General features: G+C 39.5%; 1 protein-coding gene across 2 annotated transcripts in view; it reads right to left on the bottom strand.

The window, feature by feature from the left end:
* Positions 1–2,716: 2,716 nt before the first annotated feature.
* Positions 2,717–25,958, bottom strand: part of GARNL3 (GTPase activating Rap/RanGAP domain-like 3) — a 163,429-nt gene continuing 140,187 nt past the window's right edge. For both annotated transcript variants that reach the window (XM_006834784.1, XM_006834783.1), the window contains 6 exons: positions 14,988–15,095; positions 13,002–13,120; positions 10,702–10,840; positions 9,751–9,966; positions 5,750–5,876; positions 2,717–3,188 (listed from right to left, as the gene is read on the bottom strand). In XM_006834784.1, coding sequence (XP_006834847.1) covers positions 3,014–3,188; positions 5,750–5,876; positions 9,751–9,966; positions 10,702–10,840; positions 13,002–13,120; positions 14,988–15,095 — 884 coding nt within the window. In that variant the 3' untranslated portion in view covers positions 2,717–3,013. The remainder of the gene's footprint in view (positions 3,189–5,749; positions 5,877–9,750; positions 9,967–10,701; positions 10,841–13,001; positions 13,121–14,987; positions 15,096–25,958) is intronic.

Genomic DNA, 25,958 nt, shown 5'->3' with positions numbered 1-25,958 from the left:
GAGTATGACTTTAATGTCCTCTCTTCAGCTCCTTGCTTTCAAAGCTGCCTGAGAGATTTCAAGATGCCAGTATTGGTTGTTATGCTATACCTCAGACTTTAATTTAATTTTTGGCCAGTTTTGTTTGTAAACCCTCTTTCCCTCTCTACAGCCCTGTCCTGCCCTTTCCCGTATTAAAAACCAAAACCAAAATAAGCTAACAAAAAGCGTTCAGGGTCTGCTCTTGGGCTGAGTATCTGTGCACATGTGTGGCAGAAGAATCTACCAGTAGTGAGGGTGGGGGTGTTCACTCGCTCAGTCTCCCCCTCTAGTCACCAGAATGGAGGTGTGCAAACAATGGGCGCACCAATGACGATACCAAAAAAAAAAGAACAAAGCAAAACTGACAAAGTGTATTGTTTACCTTTGCTCCAAGGTTCCCCAGGTGTTTTTCTGTAGGTGTTTCTGCTCCCCCGCTTGGTCTTGCCATTTGGTCTCACCCAAGATGTCGGCTCCGGGCCTCCAAGCCCAGCAGATTCAAAAGTATGTGATTTCTTACTTCAGCTTCAAGTTTCACAAGTTATAAGCCTTCAAACTTTAAAAATATTCCTATCTCTGTGGTTCCGAGTTTTGGAGCTCTGCCCTGGATCTGCTTTGCCTGGTATTCTGTTGTATTGCTGACAGCGAATTTCACTGCACTTCCACCCTAGCCACCATCAAGCCCCGCCTCCTTCTCACTGGCTTTTTATAAGCAAAGCACCATCAGTCTGATTAGGAGGGTCTGCTTCCTGCCTTTTTATATTCACTCCTCAGATCAATGACTCTTGTAAAATTGAGGGGTGGCTCTATGCTGCTGATCCCCTTGGAAGAATGCTCTAAAGAGCTCTTGGCTTTTCTATTCCAGACTAAGAAGCAAGAAATGTCAGGATAATATAAATACAAGTTCATGAAGCTTACAGACTAATTTAACATGAAAAACACCAGCCAGATCCAATGGATATAAGGTGCTCAGCCTGACTCTGTGTGGTAGCTGGACAAGGAAGAGAGCACTGGCTCTGAGGCTGGAGAAGTCACAGGTTCAAATCACCGCCTATTCCTAAACCTGTTTCCTCATTTGAAAAACAGGAATAATAAAACTTAATTCACAAAACCGTTGGGGCTGAGAACAGTATGTAATTGATTTTGTGTTTTCCCTCAACGTATGAAAGGGCAAAACCAAACATACAAGAAAAATGAGAATACTGAATGCTGCAAAGAATGTGAGAAAGAATATTTGGTTATAAGCAGTCCCACCTGGAAGTCCTGGTGTGGCCCGGTAGCATAAGTACTGGATTGCTAACCACAGGTCAGCAGTTGAAAACCAACCAGCTGCTCCTTAGGAACCCTAGACAGGGTCGCTGTGAATTAGAACTGACTCAATGGCACTTAATAACAATATACCTTTTAGATATAGCATTGCCTTTACTGCTTTTGCCTCTTTCCTTTTTGCCAAAAACTAGAACTAGGAACTCTTTTCATGGTATGTGAGACCCAAGAGTGGGTGAGATTTAAATTTCTGTAAAATATAAAATATCTTCATTAGATTAAGGTTCTGTCAAACACAGTTCTCTGCAATTACAACAAAATCCCCAACAGAAGAACTCTTCAGAGTTCCTCTAACTGAGAATACATAATTTAAAGTTTCTTTATATGGGTAACATGGACCCGGGGTGGTGTAGTGGGTTAAGTGTTGGGCTTCTAACCAAAAGTCACGGAAATTCAAACCCATCAGCCACTCTATGGGAGAAAGGTGACGTGGTATAGTTTCAGCGATGCTATGGAATCATTCTGTTCTGCCCTATAGGATCACTCAACAGCAATGGGTGTTTTTTGGACGCATAATTCAGATGAGTGGTTATGAGTTTGGCTGCTAACCTCATGGTCAGCAGTTCAAAACCACCAGCTGTTCTGCAGGAGAAAGATGAGGCTTTCTGCTCCTGTAAAGATTTATAGCCTCAGAAACCCTGTACAGGGTCACTATGGGTTGGAACTGACTCAATGGCACTTAACAATAACAATATAGATGAGAAGAGAGTAAAATGGGACCAGATAGACTAAAGCCAAAGAAAATTAATTCATCATACAGTTAAAATTTTTGCAAACAATGTCAGGGAAACTAGCTCTAACTCCCTGCTCCCCCGCGACTTTTGATCTCTCCTGGATGGATTTTAGGTATTTCATTTGCACTTGCGTCAATCCATATTTTCTTCTATCTTTGAGAAGGGAGCAGTTAAAATGACAAGAGGAAGTGAAGTCATTTAGTTCCTGTAAAAGACCAAGGCTAACCCATACAACATGAGAAAAGTTGAGAATAATAATTTTGATCAAAAGGAATAAGTGTTCTCTGGTTATGATTTCAGAGTAACAATAAAACCAAACCAACTCATCTTAAAATTCGTGAGAATCTCTTAGTCCTTCCTTTTTTTTTTTTTTGAGACATAAGGAGGGAAAAGAAGTTCTAAGATCTAACCACTGAGTTTGTTTTTCAAGAGTTGATAGGCAGGAACATAACTGGTTCCAATCATAGTGAACTGAGACAGCAACAGGGTCCAAAGGTGCCAAAAAAAGCTGTTATTTATCATAAATCTTAAAAGCAATGACTTTTTCTTATAAAAGAAATACATTATGTAACACAAATAAAAACTGTAAGGAAAAATAATTTCTCCATCTAAGTATATAAAATATAAGAGAAGGTTGAAGTAAATAAGAATGAATATTTTGATTTATTCAAAGTTTCAGTCTAAAACCTTAATGAAATCTATCACCTTTAATTCAAGGGGACTGATGGTTCCTGAACTGAAATGAACAAAGGTCAAGAAAGATGGCACCGGACATCGGAAAGTGACCCAAACTGGCTGAGTGTGTAGAAGATTTGGTCCAATAGATCTCTGAAAGACTAAAAGTTGCATTTTGTTGAGAAATGATGTCAGAACTGCTGAAAGAGTATAAACCTCCAGAAGAAAACTAAAGATGGCAAATGAGATTCAGACTCTCTTTACTTCAAGTCAATAATGTCTTCATCTGAGGAAGCTGTGAGCTGAAAGGGGCTGCCGGACACAGGGCTGCCCTCTCTGTCTGCTGCGGGGTCGGGGTCGGAGCTTGTCGAATGGTAACGCCCCTCGGGATTGGCTTCAGAAGTAGAAGGACTTTCCAATGAGCCTGATGTGACCCTGGAAGAGAAAAGTCATTATGAGGGGATTCCTAGGGAGCAGCCCTGAACCGGGCTTATTCTGTGAGCCTACCTGTTGGCCCTGGGTCCCCAGACACAGGCCAGGCTCTGCGGTCAGATGTTCCTAGCTCATGGGGTGTTTCTGGTGTGTGACACACAGTGTGTGTCATTGTCCTTTCAAGTAGTTCTGCTGGTGCACTGGTTAAGTGCTGGCTGCTAACTATAAGGTCAGTGGCTTGAATTTACACATGGCTTTATGGGAGAGAAGACCTGGTGATTTGCTCCCTTAAAGATTATTCTAGGAAACCATAGTTCTGCTCTGTCACATGGAGTTGCTATGAGTTGGAATCAACTTCCTAGAGTGTGACTGCACATAATGCCACTTCCTGTATGAAACCTATGGCTTCCTTAAATTCCTACCTACAGTTGGGTCCCCACTCACCAATCCCTCACCCCTCTATTTTCTCCAACTCCTCAGGACTTTTTGTAGCTGCTTGATCAGCTTGATCAAAATGGGTTCCCCCTTTTCAGGGAGTTAATTTATTCAAAAAGTACTCATTGTTCTACAAAAGCTCTGGGTGTGGTACCTTGGATTTACTGGATATGGCTTTTCTATCAATGTCTTAATTTCCACCAAGTGATTGGGTGGGACCATGCAAATAAGGTATACAGGACTCTAAGGCTAGGATTGGTTAGTTTTGCCATACCCGCTAGGTTTAAAGGGAGCCATCTCAGAAGCAGGGACAGACAATCCCAGGGCCATCAAGAAGGAAGAGTATGAGTGGAGTGTGAGCTCCCTACTTAGAAAAGCAGTGATGCAGAGGTGGTGGCATGGAGAGGCAGAGCAACTTGGATTTAGTAAAGCTGAGTGGCTGTGGGTGGGAGACTGGCTTACAGAATGTGCCCTTCAAACATTCACAGATTAGCAAAAAGAACTTTGTAGCATTTGCTCGAGCAGGGCAAAGGCCAAGGGGCCACATGACTGGGAAGTCGCAGACAGAGTGATGCATGTCTGCCAGACAGCAGACAAGAGGTGTTCCTGACTGGAAAACTGTTTCATCCTGAGTTGGTTTTGATCCTGAATTGTAACCTGTTCACTTCTCTAATAAACCTCACAATCGCAAGTATTGTTATGAGTTCTGTGTGGTCATTGCAATGGATTGTCAAACCTAGATGTGAAGCAGAGAGTGCTGTGGAAGGGATTGCTGGTGTCAGAATAGGGCAAAGAAGATCGTAGAGGAGAGGCATGTCTGCTTTTCGCTTCATAGGAATTGGCCTTGGGCTGATGTTGAATTTGATTCATTTTCCCTTTTGTGAAGCTAGGGGAAGTCAGACATAGCTCCATATGGTTTTTCAGGGTTCAGCCTCTGTCCATGTCTCAACCCCACATGGGCTATTACTCCTACTTCTCTGCTCAAGCTAGTTCACTCTTTCTTCTGTCTGTCACAAGTCAGCCAGTCCCTGCTATTTCCTCTTTCATGGGGGTTTCTCATTCATTCAAAGGTCAGCTCATTGCCATTTTCTCAAGAAATCTCTTCCGACCCCTCTCTCAAAGTAGACCTTACACCCACTGCTCCCATCTTGGTTACTTAACTTCCTTTCAACTCCTTTCTGGTACTTATTCTTGGAAATGTCCAAATTTGCTTCTTTGTCTGCATGTGTATTGTCTGTCTCTGCGCTAGGATGTAAAGTCCATACATGTTGGTTGAATTAAAGTGTGAGTGCCTGCTGCCCCTCTCTGAGCCAGGCTGATGAGTCTTGGCTCAGAATTCCCTGATGTTTGAGAACTCTCTGCCCCAGATATGAGGTGGCTGCCACCTCTTGTTCTTACTGAGTTCATCTGCATCACATGGTTCCCTGTTGACCTTCCCCAATGGCCTGTGAGCTTCTGAATACAAGCACAGGGTCTTGGTCATCTCCATATCCCCAAGGCCAGGGACTGCAAGAATGTGTGTTAAATGAATTAATGAGGTTTTGGACAGGGGTCCTATTACCTTCTATCCAGAGCATAAGAATCTCTGGCACAAATATCCACTGATAATGTCATACTGAATGACCATCTAGAAAGACTGTACCTGTTTATGTTTCTTTTAGAAGTGTTGAAGAGTATCTATTTTCCTGTATCTTTACTGAGTTATTTGTTTTTAAACTCCTGTCCATTTAGTGAGCAGCAACAACCAAGTCCTGGTGTGGTGCTGTGGGTTAATGCACCAGACTACAAAGCCGTTTGAACTGCAAGGCTGGCAGTTCAAGCTCACCAGCTGCTCCTCGGAAACCCTATACAGAGCGACTATGGGTTGGAACCGACTCGACGGCACTTCACAACACAACAACCACCACCAAAGGTCCCAATATATTTTAATGAAATGTATGGATAATGAGGCTGTCTATATGTCTAGCCCCCTCCCTGGCATGCTGTGCTCCTCAGTGGAGCTCATGCTGACCCTCAGTTGTGGTCATCAGGGCCAGCCCATGGCATAGTCCTTCAGCAGAAAGGGCTTCCTAGACAGTGCTGTAACTCTCAGGGCCACCACCCTGAGCAGCGGCGACTCCTGCTCTTACCTGTCACTGCTAGTTGACCTCACTGTTCCTGACTTAGGGCCTCCTTGGTTTTCTTCTAACCGTTTTCGGGTTTTTGATTTGGCCTTTGGTGCTCCTTCCAACCTGGGTCCACCTTCATCCGAAAGGCCTGGATATCAGGAAGAATCATACATCAGAGGGTCATTACCATAGAGGTCAATCTATCACTTTTATTTTTCTTTATTTTGTTCCCACAAATCTGAGCAAAATATTTTGTAACAGTCTTTTTGCCATTTTGATGGTATTTGATGTCAGTCTAGACTACATTTCTGTCTGAATTATATTAAGAAAGAAGGATATGACCAATACTTTCACTGTACCATCCTCACAGACTGACCCCACGGTCTATGGCTAAGAAGTGATAACTAAACAGCCACAGACATAAGTAACACATCTGCCCATCCACTGCCATTGAGTCAATTCTGACTCATAGTGACCCTTGAGGATGAAGTAGAACTGCTCCACAGTCTCCCAGAATGTAAATCTCTACAGGAGCAGACAGCCTCATCTTTCTTCTGTGGAGCAATTGGTAGATTTGAACTGCTGACCTGTGATTAGCAACCTAACAGGTAACCTATTCAACTGTAACCAATTTTGGAATAATGTTCAGCAAAATTTTACTTGTGTATGATTTTTTTATATTATCCACTCTGTTAGATTACCTTTCTTTGGAATGGGCATAAATATGGATCTCTTCCAATTGATTGACTAGACAGCTGTCTTCTAAATTTCTTGGTATAGACCTTCAGTATTGTGCCATTTGTTGAAACATCTCCACTGGTATTTTGTCAATTCCCAGAGTCTTGCTTTTCACCAATACCTTTGGTGCAGCTTGGATTTCTTCCTTTGGTACCATTGGTTCTTGATCATATGATACTTCTTGAAATGGCTGGATCTCAGCCAATTCTTTTTGTCACAGAGACTCTGTATATTTCTTCCATCTTCTTTTGATGTCTGCATCACTCAATATTTTGCCCATAGAGTCCTTCAACACTGCAACTCATGACTTAAATTTTTTCTTCAGTTCGTTCAGATGAGTGTTCTCTTTCGGTTTTCTAGCTCCAGGTCTTTGCACATTTCACTGTAATACTTTGTCTTCTTGAGCCACCCTTTGTAATCTTCTGTTTATCTCTTTTACCTCATCATTTCTTCCATTTGCTGTTGTTGTTAAGTGCTGTGGAGTAGGGTCTGATTCATAGCGACCCTATGTAGGGTTTCTGAGGAGTGACTGGTGGGTTTGAACCACCGACTTTGCAGTTAGCAGTCCAGTGCCTATCCTACAGCATGACACCAGGATTCCATTTGATTTGTTATTGTTGTTAAGTGTTGTGGAGTTAGTTCCCACTTATAGCGACCCTGCATAGGATTTCCAAGGAGCAGCTGGTGGGTTTAAACTGCCGACCTTGCAGTTAGCTGTCCAGTGCTCACACCAAGACTCCATTTACATTAGCTACTCTATAATCAAAAGCAAGTTTTAGAGTCTCTTCTAACATCCATTTTGTCTGTTGTTTTTATTTTTTTAATTATAAAATAAACTTATTAGTAATAATTTTAGATGATTTACTCCCAATATTTTATGTTACAAATTTTAGAGTTATTGAGATATGCAGGATCCTTGTATATGACTGGCATAAACCCCATTATTTGAGCCCTCTCAATCGCTTTTTGTGATTTCTGTGTTTTTCCCCCACAACCACCTACTATGTCACTTGAATAAATGCACAAGGGAGAAATAAACTGGGACAAAAGCTTTACATTCTTATAATCTACACATTTTCCACATGAGACTTTTAAAAGAGGTTCCTTATAAGGATTTTCCATTGGGATGGGAAGGCCCTCACTGCTGGTCACCTGTTTATAACGTGGACAAACTCTCCTACATGGTACTGAGTGAGGCCCAATACAGCCATTACCAAATGCATGCATTTTTTTCTCCATAGAGCACTACCAGTTACCACCATAGCTGCCATGGTTCCTTGTTCCTCCTCTTCCTTTCCTCTTTTCAAATCTTCTAGACTGGTCCCTTCTGGTGCTCCTCCCTTACTGACTTGTGCACTTCATTAAAGGTTCCTTGGGTGAACCTGGAGTTCAGAAAAGTGTTCTTTTCATTTTGTCCTATCTTTTTAATGACCTTTTGTTTTCTTCATGTATAATGTCTTTAATATCATCCCATAACTTGTTTGGTCTTCAGTCATAAGTGTTCAGTGTGTTAATGCTATTCTTGAGATGGTCTCTGAAGTCAGGTGGGATATACTTAAGTTTGGAGTCCTGGTGGGTGCTGTAAGATAAAGCACTGAACTGCAATATTGGTTTGAACCACAAGATCATCAGGTTAAACTCACTAGTCACTCTTTGGAAACCCCATATGGAGTCACTATGAGTCGGAATTGACTCAACAGTACTTAACAACAATACTTAAGGCTGTACTTTGACTCTTACAGACTTGTTTTAATTTTATTCAGCTTCAACCTGAACTTGTATATGAACAGTTGATGATCTATTCTGTCGTTGTCCCCTGACCTTGTTCTGACTGATAATAATTCCATTGTCTCTTTCCACAGATACAGTTGATTTGATTCATGTGTATTCCATCTGGTAACATCTATGATATCCATGTTGCTGTTCATGTTGTTGAAAGAAAGTATTCCCAGCAAATAAGTTGTTGGACTTATGAAATTCTAATATAGTTTGGGCAGCTTTCTACACTAGTAAATATGGATCATTGTTGTATGATCTATACATAATTTTTGGTGGGTAAAGTATAGTATGAGATGAGTCAAAAACTAACTGCACTCTGGCTGTAGAATTTATTTTAGTCAACTTTTAGGAAAGACACATCATTTTTTGACATAATCTCCTTGCTTTTCAATACACCTTGTACCTGTCAACATTTTTTTCCATTATTAAAAATGTTTTAGGCTGAGTTGTGAGCCATGGATGTACTGTTGTCTTCACTTCTTTATCAGAGGTGAATCTTCATCCTTGAAGGGCTGCTTTCAGGAGACCACTCATGTGAAAGTCTAATGGAGCAAGATCAGGACTATAGGGAGGATGCTTTAACACCTGAAAAAAGAAGTTTTTGCAGAGTGCCAACAGGGTAGGCAGAGGTGTTGGATGTGCATCGTCATGCAAGATCAAATGCCCTTGGATAGCAGTCCTTTGTGTTTAACCCGAAGTTTAGGTTACAGCTCTTCAGTGAACATCTCACTGTAACAAACACTGTTCATTGTTGAACCTTTTTCCCGATAGTATTCCAATACCGGCCCTTGAGAATTCTAGAAAACTGTAGGCATCAATTTTCTAGCTGATGGTTCACTTTTGAACTGTTTCTTGATTGGCAATTGAGGATGTATCCATTCCATATTCTGCTGTTTACTCTCAGATCTCGTCACCAGTCATGATTTTTCTAAAGAAACTTTTAACTTCCTTTGAGTATTGGTCCAAATTTTGTTTGCAGATGTCCAAATGCTTCTGTTCATCCTCTTTCAGTGCCCATCTTGAACAAACTTTTTGAAACCCACATCTGTCATGGATTATTTCATAGACAGAGCCATGACTGATTTGCAAACAATTTCTCACATAATCCACTGTCACTTGTTTACTCGACAGAATCATTTCACATGCACGTTCAATGTTGTCATCAGTTGTGGATGTGGATCGATATTTTAATATAACTTAGTGAGGATACATTTTGACTCACCCTCATACTATGCTTTGTTGTTGTTGTTGTTAAGTGCCATTGAGTCAGTTCTGACTCATAGCAACCCTGTAGAGTGGTTCCTAGGAGCAGCTGGTGGGTTTGAACCATTGACCTTGTGGTTAGCAGTCCAGTGCTTATCCTACAGTGCCAAGATGTACTATAATTTATTAATAAGAAAAATTCCTTATTAGCTCATTGTCTTTGAGGATGACAAATATTCAAAGATAAAATGAACTGGGATCTTTACAAAGAATGAAAAATAACAAATATTAAGAGCTGTTACCCAGTAGCTCCCTGCGGGTTCGGCTTGCTATTTCCTTAATCTCCATGCGAGACAGAGACAAGGAATGAGTGACAGGAATCGCAGCAATGCCAACACCAATGCAAGTGGGTGGAGTGATGACCTTGGAGACTAAAGGAGATTTCAGAGGTCGCTCAATGCTTCTGCCAACAAGGTTTCTAAGTGGAATCTTGTACAGATTTTTTGACTGAATTTCACCTGAAATACAATTTAGAAAAACATCATAACTTTAAGAAAAGTTTAAGCTGTTTATAAGAGATTAATTTCTGGTTCCTCAGCACAGTCATGAAGGCGGATTTTATGTCATGTACTGTTCTCCCAAGTCTCATTAGGAGCAGTACCGTGATGGTGCCTGAGGACACTGCTTTCCAAGGACATTTGTTTTACTGTGTAAAGTAGATAAAATGCAGCCACTATTGATTCTGTTTGCACAGCTACCAGGAGAAAAGACTAGACAAGAAAAGCAATCAGCTTCAGTAAACCCAGTGGCACAGCTGTGCTGTTTAGGGAGCTCTGTGGTTGATTGGAACCAGGAACAATAAAAATGACTGACTGATGTGTTGAGAAGGTAGGGAAGGCACTGGTTGGAGGTGATGCCGTAACCACCGCAAAGTCCTGGGGATTCATAGACAAAGCCAGATTGAGTGAAAGGCTGGGTAAACTCAGCAATATTTACAGTTTATAATGATACACTTTTAGCTATAAAAACCTACTAGAAGGAAAAAGAACTTTGCTATTGGAAATTCTATTAATAATGGAGTTTAAAAAATTATCATGAGATTTCTTAATGCAACCAATACATTCAGACTGCAAGAATTTTTTTTTTTTAATGTTTTAAAATAATGACTTCTTTAGGAAGTAATTGCATTTGAGAAATCAGAATGGATGAAAATATCTACTCCTATTACCAAGACTATAAAAACTGGACCTTACCTTCCCCCAGGGAAGAAGGAAATACTGGAGTATCTCGGCCCGGGGGTGTCTGAGGAGAATTATGGGCACTGGTCCCCTTGGAGCTGCCTCCAGATGAGACATCATTGATAGCTGCAGTTGCTGTGAAGTATATATCCGACTAGGAAGAGAGAAAACATTACAGACTGCCTGGCATTTTAGGCCCTGTATTCAGTGGCCCTCCTGACACACCTCAGCTGCTTCATCACTTGGAGCATGCAGCAGAGGACCAACGCCTAGAGGGGGGCTTCCAGAAGGGAGCCGGACGTACAAGTTAGCATTTGTCTATTGAGTTCTCAGCTATTTTTTCTTATCTACTGATAGACAACATGAAACAGTTGGTTTTCCACATATCTTCTATAAACACAAACAATATGAAAAGTCATAAATATGAAATATGAAAAGTCATCACTTCTGAATTGTTTTACTACATTTTACTATTATCTATGATTTTGAAATTATTTACATCTATAGTATCTGTATGGTGGGAATATATACTGGTGGCTACTGGGCATCTCTTCCTAACTATGGTCAGTGACACCACACTGGCAGGTTGAAATTAATCGTCACACTGGTAGAACTATTCACTGTGGAAACTGGCAAATGCTACAAATCAGAGCTTGATTTGTTGCTTTGTTGATTGTCAGGAGTTAAGAAAGTGATGGGAAAATGTAAGTAATGAAACTTAGACATAAAAATCAGGCTTCAGAATGCTCCTTTTGAGTTTTGTTGTTAGTTCTTCAGGGCTGCTGGCAGTTGGGAGCACTCAGCTGCAAAGAGAAATCCACACTCAGAAACAGCATCAGTTAGTGGTACAGGTCACTGTTGCACCAAGGGCAGCCCAACTTTATAAAAGCAAAAGCTTACAAAAACAATTTTCTCTTTTTTAAAAAAAGAGTTTACAATACCTCTTCTGTTTGAGTTTATCTCCCTGGTGCAAGAAGGAGCCTTGGTGGCACAATGGTGAAGCACATGGCTGCTAACTAACAAGTTGGTGGTTTAAACCCACTCAACTGCAGAAGACAGAACTGGCAGTCTGTTCCTGCGAAGACTATGAAAGCACAGTGTGGTAGTTCTTTTCTGTCATATGGACATAACTGAGTCCAAATCAACTGAATACTACCTAACAACAGCAAAACTTTTAGAAAAGTATGTTGATTCTAGTACTGAAGTTGAAAGAAATTTTGGTTTAATATGATTTGTACAAGGGCAAGACATAGTTTAATAGCAGATCTCATAGCAGATTAAATGACAATAAATGAATTGGAAAATTGATAGAACTCCAACTGTGTAATTTTTTGGAGGTGTAAGTGCAGGTTAGTTACAGATTACAAGAGAGTCCAGCAAAAATTAACAAAAACATTCTGGGAGAACCAATAGGCTAAGTGGACTATATGATAAAAAACATGATCTATTTTACTATTATTTATAAATTATGAGCTACACAGCCTTTGTAACCGTGAAGTTTATAACCAACTAACATATGTACTCTTTTTTTGAGAGCTGATGGTTAAACATTTGCCAGCATATCACTGGAGCTCTTAGTGACTAGGGCAGTAGTCTCTGCTCTTGCAGACTGTACGTGGAGTAGGAAGACAAACAAGTGTGACGACTGTCAGGACTGAAGGTGTGCCACATGGAGTGGCAGCTGGAAAACCAGCCCAATCTGTCAGGGAAGGGTAGGGCAGGGCAGACTATGTGGTACTTACTCTGGAGGTGACTAGAACAAGACCTTCTGAATTAATGCTCCAGACAACAGAAAGGTCATTTTAGGAAGTCATTTTTTTCCTGGTATGTATCGGTTTTGCTCAAAACCTGTGTCACTGGGCATGGATTAGTCAATTAGGCATTATTTCATGGGATACCAACTCAAATTGAAGATAGAAGAAGTAAAGGAAGAAAGAGGTATTTTAAACGCTTTAAAAAAAGAAAATTGGTTTTGTAAACTCTTACTTTTATAGACTTGGAGTGTCCTTGGTGCAACAGTGACCTGAATGACTGATCCTGTTTTTGAGTGTGGATTTATCTTTTCAGCTGAGTGCTCCAAATGCCAGAAGCTCTGAAGAACTACCAACAAAACTAAAAAGGAGCATTCTGAAGCCTAAGGATACGGCACAATAAAACCCAGGACCCTGTCTGTTTTCAGCCTTTCCATCTCACTTCTGGTGTTCTGACATACAAGTGGTGTTGTCAGATGTAGTTTCATTAGCTTGCCCAAAGACTCATGGTGCTTGGGGCTCCCCAAGCTCCTCAGACAGAAATCAAATGCCAGTTCTACTCACTCTGGAGGCCACAAGCTGAAGCTGAGGCACAACTGCAGTGTGGACCAGGTTCCCATTCACCACCAGGCGGATCTCAATGGAGTCGGTGGTGAAGGCCAGGAGGTACGGGAAAGCACAGACTGCAAGGTAATGGGGGTGTCGGGTATCAGTCCGGTGGTCTGGTAGCAGAGGCCGTAACAGGACTGTCTCACATTCATCTTGACTTCTGCACAAACTCCCATCTCTCCCATCCCCTCCTTAGACTGCTTCTCTTCTTCCTTCAAATATGCATATCCTCCGAATTCTAATATAACTTTCGCTCAATCTTGTTACCGCCTCTTCTTCCCTTAGTTGCCAAACTTTTCTCCCTTGTAGGTATGCACTATTTCATTTTTCATCCCTATATTTTCCTCCTAAAACTCTGCAACCTAATCTTCTGGCAGCACACCCATCAAAGTATGTGGAACTTTTTCCTTAATGTCCACATTATAGCTTGACATACCCTTTCCTTTGGTTCATGCCATTCTCCCTGGAAACTCTCCCTCTCATTCATTCTTCCTTACGCAGGCTGTGTCCCTGTAACACTTGGCCACTTTTCTTATCTGGAAATGGCTACATCTTATTGTTTGTTATCCCCGACACACCTTGGTTTGGGTCCAATGGGTTTGCTATTTGTTAAAAGATGGCCTTTCTTCCTAAAATAGTTCTTATGACACACTGATTCCTGGGCACTGCAACTGCCCTCGTTTCCCTTTGATCATGCCTTTGTGTTTTTTACTGGTCTCTTCATTCTGACCCTCTGACTTTCATACAGAACATTATTTTCTCTGCACACTCTCCCTTGGCTTCACTTTGGTGACTACCATGTGTATGCCTCTAGCCTCGATCTCTCTAGTGAACTCCAGTGTTGCAGCTCAAAACCTGGAAGTCATTTAAAAATCCTCTCTCTCCTTTTCACCACATCTGCCTTCATGTGAAGCCTGGCTGGTCTTCCCAATATCTCTTGGATTGGTTCCTCTGCTCTCTCCTCTGAACACTATTAATTGCCACAACATGAATGAACTTGAAGACATTATGCTGAATAAAAGAAGTAAGGTACAAAGGACAAACACTATCATACAGTGTTTATAAAATAAGCAAATATATAGAAACCAAAAGTAATTAATGGGTATCATGGGTGGGAGGGAGGAGGAAACAGGATTTTTACTTGGAATGCATTTTAAGTATGTTAAGGGTGCAGGGTAGTTGGAAAAAGAGAGCAAAAATTAACTAACTTGAACAATGTAATCAATGTCACTGAATTATACAGGTAGAAGTTGATAAAATGTATATGTTGTTGTGTGTATATTACAATTAAAAAGCAAAAACAAAACAACCTGCTGTTTCTGCTTTCATAGTTTTGTGGACAACAGTGCTAACTGGAACATTCTTGACTCTGAGTTGAGTCTCAAAAGGTGTGGCTTGTGAACCGAAAAAAAAAAAGTGCAACTACTCATGTTCTGACATTTGAGTGGTAGGCAAAGTTCTAGAAAGACCCATTTATATGAGTACAGATTTGTGATCCTTAAAATAATTAGAATTGTACTGCATGCATTGTGTTTCTCTCCCAAGTCAGTCTGGGTTTTGTGGGTTTTAAGGCTACTGACCTTAAGGAGCAAATGTATAGCTCTTGAATTTTAGAAAAAGAACAATGAGAGCTAGAGAAATGAACTGAGGTTACTGAAAGATAGGGCATTCATGTACTTTCAAATGTTAAGGCCCTGAGAACAACTAGTGGCAACAAGTAAAAGACAGGAGTCCCAAAAATAAAAAGAATAATTTTAAAAGGAAACAAGAGTCCCAACATTAAAAGAAAAATTTTAAAAGGAAAAACAATGGTTGGAGTATACCAATCATACTGACATTTATGGTAATTTAGCAGTAAGCCAGCACATTTACTTACGTGGGATTGAACAGCTCTGATGTATCTATGAAGGGGGAGATTATTATGACAAAGGTTTTTCTTACCAATGGCATAAGGAGCCTGGTTCCAACAGAACTGGAAATCTGACGCAGAGGGTTGAACCAAAAAAGAGCCACCGTTAAATGGGCAAACCTTTTTATAGATGCAACTGTCTGCAATGAAACAATAGCAAGTCACTTTTTTTAGAGGCAACACTTACATCATTGTAATTAGATAAATGCCAAATAGCAACAAGAATAGCATCCTACCTGCTAATTCTTTATAAGCAGCCAGGATGACTATTGTCCTAACGCTAGTTTTTTATGATTCTGAAGGCACGATGAGAAAGAATGTAACTACTACAAATAATTGCTGTCATTGTTTGAGAATTTACTATGTGCCAGGCACTGAATTTAAAAACCTTATTCCATCAAACTATTGTTGTGTTGTTGTTAAGTGCTGTCAAGTCAGTTCTGACTCATAGCAACCCTGTATAGGGCTTCCAAGGAGCAGCTGGTGAGTTTGAACCACTGACTTTGTGATTCCAACTGATGTTGTGATGAAATGCTTTATCTCATAGCACCATACCAGGACTCCATTAAACAATACAACCTTATTTTTGTTGTTGTTAGATGTCATTAAGTCAGTTCTAACTCATAGTGACTTTATGTACCAAAGAATGATACACTGCAGGTACTGGGCCATCCTCCCAATCATTACCCAGTTGAGCTCATTGTTGTAGCCACTTTGTTAATGTATTTCATTGAAGGTCTGCCTGTTTATTGCTAACCCCCTACTTTATTAAGCATGATGTCCTTCTCTAGAAACTTGTTTCTCCTGATAACATGTTCAAAGTACATGGGACAAAGTCTTACCATTATCACTTTTAAGGAACATTCCAGCTATACTTTTTCCAAGATAGGTTTGTTTGTTCTGGCAGCCCATGGTAATTTCAATATTCTTCACTGACACAATAATTCAAGTGCATCAGTTCTTCTTTGGTCTTATTCATTGTCCAAGCTTTTGCATGCATTGTGAGGCAACTGACAATATCATAGCTTGAATCAGATGTACCTTAGTCCTCAAAGTTACATCTTTGCTTTTTATACCACAAAGAGGCCTTTTGCAGTAGATTTACCCTATGTAATATGCCATTTGATTTCTTGGCTGCTGCTTCCATGGGCATTGATTGTGACTTTAAGTAAAATGAAATCTTTGTAAACTTCAATCTTTTCTCCATTTATCATGATGTAGCTTATTGGTCCAGTTGTGAGGATTTTGTTTTCTTTATGTTGAAGGCTGTAGTCTTTGATCTTCATCAGTAAGTACTTCAAGACCTCTAGACTTTCAGCAAGTGGGGTCATGTAATCTACAGGCTGCAGGTTTTTAATGAGTCTTCTTCCAATTCTGATGCTGTGTTCTTCATTAATCCAACTTCTTGGAGTATTTGCTGAGTACACAGATTGAATGAGTATGGATGGTGAAATGATACCATCCTGATGCCACATTTTCTTGTTGAAATGACTCAAGAGCCCTTTGATGTGTTTGAATAGCTAACCTCTGGGTCTATCTACAGGTTCCATATGAGCATTATTAATTTTTCTGGAATTCCTTATTAAGTTGTTGTTATGTGCTCACAAGTGACCTTATATAGGGTTTCCAAGGAGTGGCTGGTGGGTTTGAACTGCTGAGTACCACACCAGGACTCCTCCTTATTAAGTAGGTACTATTAATATTATAGGAGTCCTGGTGTGGCGCTGTGGGTTAATGCGCCAGACTGCAAAGCCGTTTGAACTGCAAGGTTGGCAGTTCAAGTTCACCAGCTGCTCTTCAGAAACCCTATACAGGGTGGCTATGGGTTGGAATTGAGTCGACGGCACTTAACAACAACAACAACAAAATTATCATGCTTGGAATTCTGGTGTGACGCTGTGGGTTTGGACTAAAAAGTCAGTTTGAACTGACTTGATGGCACTTAACAACAATGTGATTATGCTTGGAGTCTTGGTGTGGTGCAGTAGGATAAGCTCTGGACTGCTAACTGCAAGGTCTGCAGTTCAAACTCACCAGTTGCTTCTTAGAAACCTATACAGGGTTGCTTTATGTTGAAATGGACTTGACAGCACTTAACAACTACATTATTATGCTCAGGAGTGCTGGTGGCTCTGTCGGATAAGCACTGGACTGCTAGCCACAAGGTCAGCAGTTCAAACCCACTAGCTGCTCCTCAGAAACTCTATACAGGGTCGCTATGGGTCGAGCGCTTATCCAACAGCGCTACAGGCCAGGTTAATTCACTCACCCTATTCCTGGCCTGCTCTGAATTATGAACTCAAGTCCATGGATTTCAGTTTCTCTTACTGTGAGAAAGTCCACGTAGAAACAAAGGTCTCTTTTATGCTTTAGCCATACAATTTTATTTTAAAAAATAGGTTTACTGAGATATAGTATATATAACATTGTTGTCGTTGTTAAGTGCCGTTGAGTCGGTTCCAACTGCTAGCAACCCTGTATAGAGTTTCTGAGGATCAGCTGGTGGGTTTGAACTACTGACCTTTCTATATCATAAAAATCACCTATTTAAAATGTACAATGTAGTGAGTTTGAGTATAGTTACAGAATTGTATAACATCATCACAATCTAACTGCAGAACATTTTCATCACCCCCCTCAAAAGTCTCTGCCTAATTCTACACAATCATTAATCTTCTCTATACATGCTGTTTTTGTGGTATGTCATATAAATGGAATCATACAACGTGTGGCCTTTTGTATCAGGCTTATTTCACCGAGTGTTGTTTTGAGACTCATCCAGATGTCGCTGGACAATATTCTATTGTACAGCTATACTACATTTTGTTTATTCACCAGTTGATGCACATTTTGGTGCATCCCCTTTTTGCTATTTGTAAATAAAGCTGCTATGAACATTCATGTGATAATCTTTGTTTGGACATATGCTTTTATTTCTCTTGAGTAAAATGCAGAAATGGAATAGCTGAGTCATATGGTAAGCCATCATTTTGTTCAGAATGTTATTCACTGTGGAATATTTATTTTGTATTGAATATGTTTATGAGCTTTATTATTTTTCCTATTTTGTTGAAGAAAATTTGAAAAGCAAATAAATGCACAAACAAGAAAATAAAAAATCATCTGATCTACAAACCCTATCTCCCAGAAACATAAGCATTTTTGTTAAGAATGAATGAATAAAAAATAAACATTCTAAGAAAAAATTAGTTGAACTTCTAAAGAATAATTGACTTTTTCCCACTGTAGTATATATTTCCTTCAATGTCCTTAAATATTTTGCAAGAACACTAGTGTTTAAATTACCATATGGCATTTCAGTATTTGAATGTAACAAAGTTTGCCAATCTCCTGTTATTTCTATTTAGTTTGTTTCCGAATCTTTCTGCTTTGTAAGTGATTCTACAAGACAGAATCAAGCACTCATCTTTTACTATTTGTGATTATTTCTTAAAATAAGTGCTGGAGAGGAGATGGGCTAGGTCAATTTAAAATGCTGATGTAGCCCACCAAATTCTTCCTCAGCGGGATTATACCAAGCAGACCACCTCTAAGTGGTGTAGAGCCTGGGGTGGCCAGCCTCTGTCAATCTGAGACCAAATCAGTCTCAGTTTATTTTTCCATGCCTATTGGGAAATGACAATTTTTGGGGTTAATTATCTGCAAATATTCATTGCTTATTTCCTATGGGTGCTCATGTCTTTATCTTAATATGTAAAATCGTTTCTTAATTAATTTTTAATGTTTTATTGTGAATTATGTGATAGTTTACATGGGAGAACATTAGTTTTACATTCATCCTACCTTATATATCATCTCATTGCCATGGTTACAATCCCCTCCACACATCATCAACCAACCACAGGGTATATACCCTGTAAGCCTGCCTTGTGGTCATCAGCACACAGCCCCTCTCCCTCTCTGGGTCTAAATCCCTTGCCACTCCATCTTTCCACATCATAGTCTCTGCCTCCACCTCTAACATCACTGCTTCTCTTGGTAGGGTCCCGCTCTCTGTTCTTCTCCCTTGATGGTCCTAAGGATCTCCGCTCCCAGACTGCAAAGTTAATCACTCCCCTCCTTGCTACAAAACATCTGCCTTTACAGTTCCAACCCTCACAATCAGTCCTGATAACAATTATTCACTATTGTATCACAAGAGACCTATCCACATTTCCTTTCATCAGCCCAGCCTAGACAGATTGGATACTACTCAGTGGAGATTCCACCTTACTCCACATCCTCTGGATCTAGGTTTCCTCTTGAAAGCTTGTAAGCCAGTCACTTCTTGCCTTTGAAGCACCCCCCCCCCTGCCTTTTTGAGTAATCAATGTCCAAGTTGCCCATCCCTGTCTACTCTGTGTATGGAGGGGGTGGGAATGGTCCTTGCTGTAAATATTTGTTCCCTCTTTTGAGCTACTGTATCCATAGGTGGTCAAGTTTATCAAATTGTATCAAATTACTCTTTTTTCCTTCTTCTTTCTTCTTCTAGTTGAGCTCTGATCATCCATTCATTGAAGCCAAGTCAAGTGGATATTATCTGTAAGTGTGGGTGTTCTTGTGTATATGTCCTTTCTTCTTATCAGCTGGATGCTCCACTCTCCATTCTAGTCCATAAAATCATTTTTTGTACCAATGATATTAGCCCTTTAGGGAACATCCCAGATAAATGTCTCAGTTTATTATTTCTTTTTCAATTTTGCTTGTTTTTTTTTGGGGGGGGGGCACAAAGATTTAAAACATTACAATGTAATCAAAACTTTGAAACCTCTTCCATGGCTTCAAAGAAGATAACATCTGCTTTGATGTCACCCTTCAAAGGCTTTCTCTGCAGCAATGATTTGATATGTAGCTGTCCACATTTTTTTTTTTTCACTAATTACTGGCTTTTACTTTTCATATTTCACTCTAAATCCATTCTGGACTTAAAGCAGAGTCATGAATTCACTTTTTCCAACTTTATCTAATTGTCCCAACATTATTTAAAAAAAAAAAAAAACCCACTGGATTTGAAATACCACTTTCATTACATACATTTTTTTTTTATATACTTGAACCTGGTTCTAGACTTCATTTTATTGCATTGAGTTTCTATTCTTGTTCCAGTATCATACTGTTTGAATCGTTGTAGATTTGTAATGAACTATAATATATTATATCATCCCTCATGACAAATCTTCTTCAAAAATTTGTGGAAAATCATCTAATAACTTAGCAAATATTCATGACATGGCTAATGTGTGCCAGGAATAATGAGGGAAAAGTTGGGATTCTGACTGGAATCACACTTGTTGCTGTTGTTACTTCCTGTGGAGTTGGTTCTGACTCACGGTGATTCCATGTGTGCAGAATAGAACTGCATTCTACAAGGTTTTCAAGGTGGCAACCTTCCAGAAAACACTTTACCAGGCCTTCCTCCTGAGGCAGCCCTTAGTGGGTTTGGACCACCAACCTTTGGTTAGTAGTCCAGCACTTAACCATTTGCACTACCCAGGGAATCCTATTACATTTTTGGAAAAAACGCATATCTTTACAAAACGAAGTCTTCCCATTTAAGAACATGTCATAGGTTTCCATTTGTTTAAACTTTCTCTTAGGTTTTTTTCCAGTAAAGTTAGACAGTTTTTGCCTCCAAACCCTTGGAGCCTTTTGTGGGAGTTGAATCTTTAACAAGCTTTTAATATTTCCTATACCTGCTGTCTCAAATTTTCTGACATTTCTTGGGATACTTTTAGTAGTTTACTTTTATTTGTAAAATTGTTTTTACTTATATTTAAAAATTTAACCTAAGACGTCACTGGATGTAAGATAACACTATTTGTTTTTTCAAAAGTAATAAGATACACCACTTTAAGTGTGCAATTAAAAAGGAAAAAAAAAAAAGATGATCTTTTGGTTTGGCAGTGTATAAACACTGGACTGTGAACCATAAGTCAGCAGTTCAGCTGCTCCTTGGAAAGCCTGTATAGGCTCACTATGAGTTGGAACTGACTCGACAGCACTTATCAACAATACTATAATTGAAAAATACCATCAATTATAAGATGCATCAAAATTTAGAGATGTTAAAATGTAAAAAAAAAAAAGTGTGCCTTAGACCAGATAATATTAGAAAGCTGTACCTAGTAACTGCTCTGTCTTAGAAATGTCCTCCATGTTCTTTATATTCTTTTTTCATTGTTAAGGAGTGATATGCTGACTTTGAAAAAAAATCAAAACAGCAATATAATTTTACACATATATCTGCAATTGTTGTTAAGTGCCGTGGAGTTGGTTCTGACTCACAGCAACCCTGTATAGGGTTTACGAGGCTGTAAATCTTTATGGGAGCAGGAAGTCTCATCTTTCTCCTGTGGAGGGCTGGTGAGTTTGAACTGCTGAACTGGTTCACAGTCCAGTGTTTATACACTGGTTCACAGTCCAGTGTTTATGCACCAGCTCTCCTTACCTACAATTAAACACATATAAATAGAGTGTGAATCATGTGAAAATATAAAAATAAGACTGGAAGGAAATACACTAAAATGTTAATGTGGTTCTGTGGGGTGGGATTATGGGCACTATTTTTCACTTTGTCTCCTTTTAAAGGCATAATTAATATATAATAAACTGTACATGTTGAAAGTGTACAATCTGACAAGTTTTGACAAGTGTATGCACCCCTGAAACCATCACTAATAATGACTGATCATAATTGTTTCCTCTAATTTTCTGTGGGCACCTTTGTAAATATTCACTTTCCCAAGGCTACTACTGATTTGTCTTCTGTCACTATGGACTAGATTGTATTTTCTAGGAGTGAAATTATATACTATTTACTCTTTTTGTCTGTTATCTTTCACTCAGGGTGATGGTTATGTGTCAACTTGACCATGATTCTCAGTGGGTTGGCAGGTATTATATAATCACTTTCCATTTTGTGAGCTGATGTGAACAGCCAATCAGTTGAGAGGGGCGTTTCCTTGGGGGTGTGACCTACATCAAGTATATATGTATGTTCTGGCACAGCTCACCCTCTCTCAACTCTGCTTCCCACTCACCATCCTCTAACTTCTGTTCTTGTGAGCCTGCATTCTACCATCTGACCTGTGGATTTGGGGTTTGTCAGTACCTGTAAACACGTGAATCAGGAGAAGCCTCCCTTCAGCCTTGATGCCTGCATGGATTTGGGGAAGTCCCAAATCCACAACTGTTCCTTAAAATAAATCCCTCTCTGCATATTAATATATGCACTTCACTAGTTTTGTGTCGTTAGAGCATCTAGTCTGACACTCAGCATACTTATTTTGAATTAATTTTATTCTTACATGTATCAATAGTTTGTTCCTTTTTGTTATATGATAATGGATCCATTCACCTGTTGAATGTATTATCTATTGCTATATAAGGAAGTCCCCAAATTTCAAAGCCAGAAGCAATAAACATTGCTTATTTCAGTTTCTGTGGGTTAATAACTCAAGAGCAGCTTAGCTGGGTAGTTTAGGTTTGGGCTCTCATGAAGTTGCAGTTAAGATGTCATCTGGGGCCATAGTCATCTGAAAGCTTGATTGGGCCTAGGCTTAGGACTGCTTCCAGCATGGCTCACTCACATGGCTCTTGGCAGGAGGCCCCAGTTTCTCTCCATAGGACTGCTTGAATGTTCTCAGAACATGGCAGCTGGCTTCCCCCAGAGGGAGTGATCCAAGAGAGAGTGAACCAGGAGGGAGGAAAGTGCAATGCCTTTTGAGACCTAGTCTCAGAAGTTGCAGACTACTACTTGTGCCATATTCTATTCAATAGAAATGGTCACTATATCCAACTCACATGGAAGGGGAAAGGCAAGAAGCTCTACTCTTGAAGAGTGAAATATCAGTGAATCTGTGGGTATATTTTAAAACAACCACAATGGATATTTGGATTATTTCTGTTTGGGGACTAATATAAAGAATACGGCTGTGAACATTCATGTCTTTGTGGGGACATATACTTTCAGTTTTCTTGGGGAAATGCCTAGGAGTGGCTAGGTCATGTGATAGGTATGTTTCGCTTTTTGAGTACCTCCCCAATCTTGTTTCCACTGGCAGCATATCAGGTGCCAGTTCCTCCACATCCTTACTAGTACTTGCTATGGTCAGTTTTAACTCTAACCACTTAATAGGTGTGTGCTGATAGCTCATTGTGCTTTTAATTAGCTTTTCCCTAATGAATAATGGTTGAATATCTTCTTATATACATATTTACTGTTCACTGATCTTTGGTAAAATGTCTGATCAAGTATTTTGTTTTGTTTTTTCCATTGGGTTTTTATTTTATTATTAAGCTTTGTGAGTTCTTATCTATTCACGATATAAGTCCTTAATCAGATATGTGATTTTCAGATATTTTCTTTTGGTATGTTGCTGGGTTTTTTTCAATCTCTTAAAAAAGTCTTTCAAAAAGCAGGAGTTCTTGAGTTTGATAAAGTTCTATATTTATTAACTTTTTCACTTATGGACTGTGTTTTTGGTGTTGTACTAAGAAACCTTTGCTAATCCAAGTGACAAATAATTTCTCCTAGAAGTTTTATGGTTTTAGGTTTATACTGAATTCTATGATTAATTTTTAATTAATTTTTGTATATGAGGAATGGATCAAGGATTATTTATTTTGCATACAACTATCCAGTTATTCTGGAGTTCTGGCATAGCACTGTAGAATAGCACTCGACTGCTAACTGCAAGGCTGGTATTTCAAATCCACCAGTCACTCCTCAGGAACCCTATACAGACTTGCTATGAGTGGGAACTGACTCCACAGAACTTAACAACATCCAGTTATTCCAGCATCAATTTTTGAAAGCCTTTCATTTCATCAATGAAATGCCTTTGAACCTTTGTCAAAAATCAATCAATCAATTATGTGTGGGTCTATTTCTGCATTTTCTATTCTGTTCTACCGATCTATTTGTTTGTTTTTATGTGATTAAATCATGTCAGGAATCCTGCTGTGGTGCTGTGGGTTAACGTGCTGAACTGCAAGGTCAGTTTGAACCATAAGGTTAGTGATTCATGTTCGCCAGCTGCTCCTTGGAAACCCTATACAGGTCTCTGTGAGTTGGAACTGACTCGATGATACTTAACAACAACAGCATATAATGTCATAATGTATAACAATACTCTAATTTCATGAAAACATGAAGTGACTATGTCACGGTGGTGCAGATAAAAAGCCTCTTGGAGGTGACCCAGACTGCAGTTCCCAGGTTCTCCCACTGTTTTCTAATTGTCTAATTGTCCCAGGTACTCTCATAAGACTCTAAAGAAGTAGAGGGTTCTCCCTTCCAATAATTCATGTGTTCTTAGCACTTGATGAGTAGGCTCAGAATCGTACTTAATTGACTGAGAATGGTAAGCATCAAAGTATTTGTGGAACTCAGAGCTGTGAGGCACATTTACATGTCATGTGTTGGCTTCCATATCTGGCTTTCCTGAATGGATGTCCCCTGCAGTCCCTTTTTCTGTTGTGGACAGTGTTGAGGACAATGGAGAAGATCTTCCATTATGCAGACTGAATGGACTGGGTGGGGTGAGGGGTGGAGTTTCAAGACTGTCACTGCATGGGAAAGAGCTCAGTGTTTTACGATGTTTACTCCTTTGATTTTCCCCTTGCAGTTGGTGAAGAACAAAGGTGACAGCTACTATTCCTAATTTTAAAATACATTTATCTGAAAAAAAGTCCCTTTCTATGTACAGAAAGGAGTCCTGGTGTGGTACTGTGGGATAAAACACTGGACCTCAAGGTTGGTTTGAACCACAGGGTCAGTGGTTCAAGCTTACCAGCTGCTCCTTGGAAACCCTATACAGTGTGACTATGAGTTGGAACTGACTTGATGGCACTTAATAACATCAACATGTATTGAAAGGACTCCTGGTGTGGCACTGTAGGATAAGCACTGGCCAGCTAACCACAAGGTCAGCGGTTCAAACCCACCAGCTGCTCCTTGGAAACCCTATACAGAGTCGCTATGAGTCAGAACTGACACCATGGCACTTAACAACAAAAACAACATATGTAGAAAAGTCTATGGAGGTTAACAATTGGATTCTGAATCAATACTCTGGTGAATCTAGAGTAAAAGAAGGAAAGAAAAATTCTTGCTTACCAGACCATGTGTATAATCCTGTTTAATCCTTTTAACAGTTGTATGAAGTAGATTTTATAGTTTCAGTATTATTTATATGAAAGTTAGAACTTAGTGAAGTTATATATGGTTACACTGAGAATAAGTGCTACTTATGTGAGATTTTGGTTTTCTTTGTGTGATTATCTTTCAAACATCATCAGTAAACACATAGCTCACTGTTTGGCAGTTGTGGTTATGTGCCATGGAGTCAGTTCTGACTCATAGCGACCCTGCATAGGGTTCTTGAGGCTGTAAATCTTTATGGGAGCGGAAAGTCTCATCATCTACCATCTACCATTGGTAGTTTCGAACTGCTGACCTTGAGATTAGCAGCCTGACTTGTAGCCACTACGCTACCAGAGCTCACTGTTAGCCTTGAAATTTATTATTTGCATTAAAAGTGAGTAATTACTAGATATCAAGGCCATAGCCAAATTTCTTAACTTTTCATTCTTTTTTTTAAAGAAGTAAAACACTAACCCTGGTGTTCAAGATAGAGGTTCATTACAAGAAACTAAGAATGGCATCGACATATTGAACTATGTATACTTTCTTCACTAAAATTTATCTCTTGAACACATTTTTCTCAAATAAAATAAAACTAGATATTATAATCTCTGTTATAAAATACTTTCATTTTTCACATGTCTGAGATAAAAATTTCTCTACTGCAAAACTCTGAATTGACAAAAGTAATTTTTTAAAATTTTTTGATAAAAATGAGCTGACTTAAATGATAGAGATCATCTTCATGGAGGGAACAAAACATTCTACAGCATCTTATTGAAATGGACTTGTATTCTACAGCATCTTATTGAAATGGACTTGTATTCTACAGCATCTTATTGAAATGGACTTGTAT

Source organism: Chrysochloris asiatica, unplaced genomic scaffold, assembly GCF_000296735.1.
Source record: "Chrysochloris asiatica unplaced genomic scaffold, ChrAsi1.0 scaffold00014, whole genome shotgun sequence".
Lineage (NCBI taxonomy): Eukaryota > Metazoa > Chordata > Mammalia > Afrosoricida > Chrysochloridae > Chrysochloris > Chrysochloris asiatica.
This window is presented reverse-complemented; position numbering and strand designations above follow the sequence as displayed.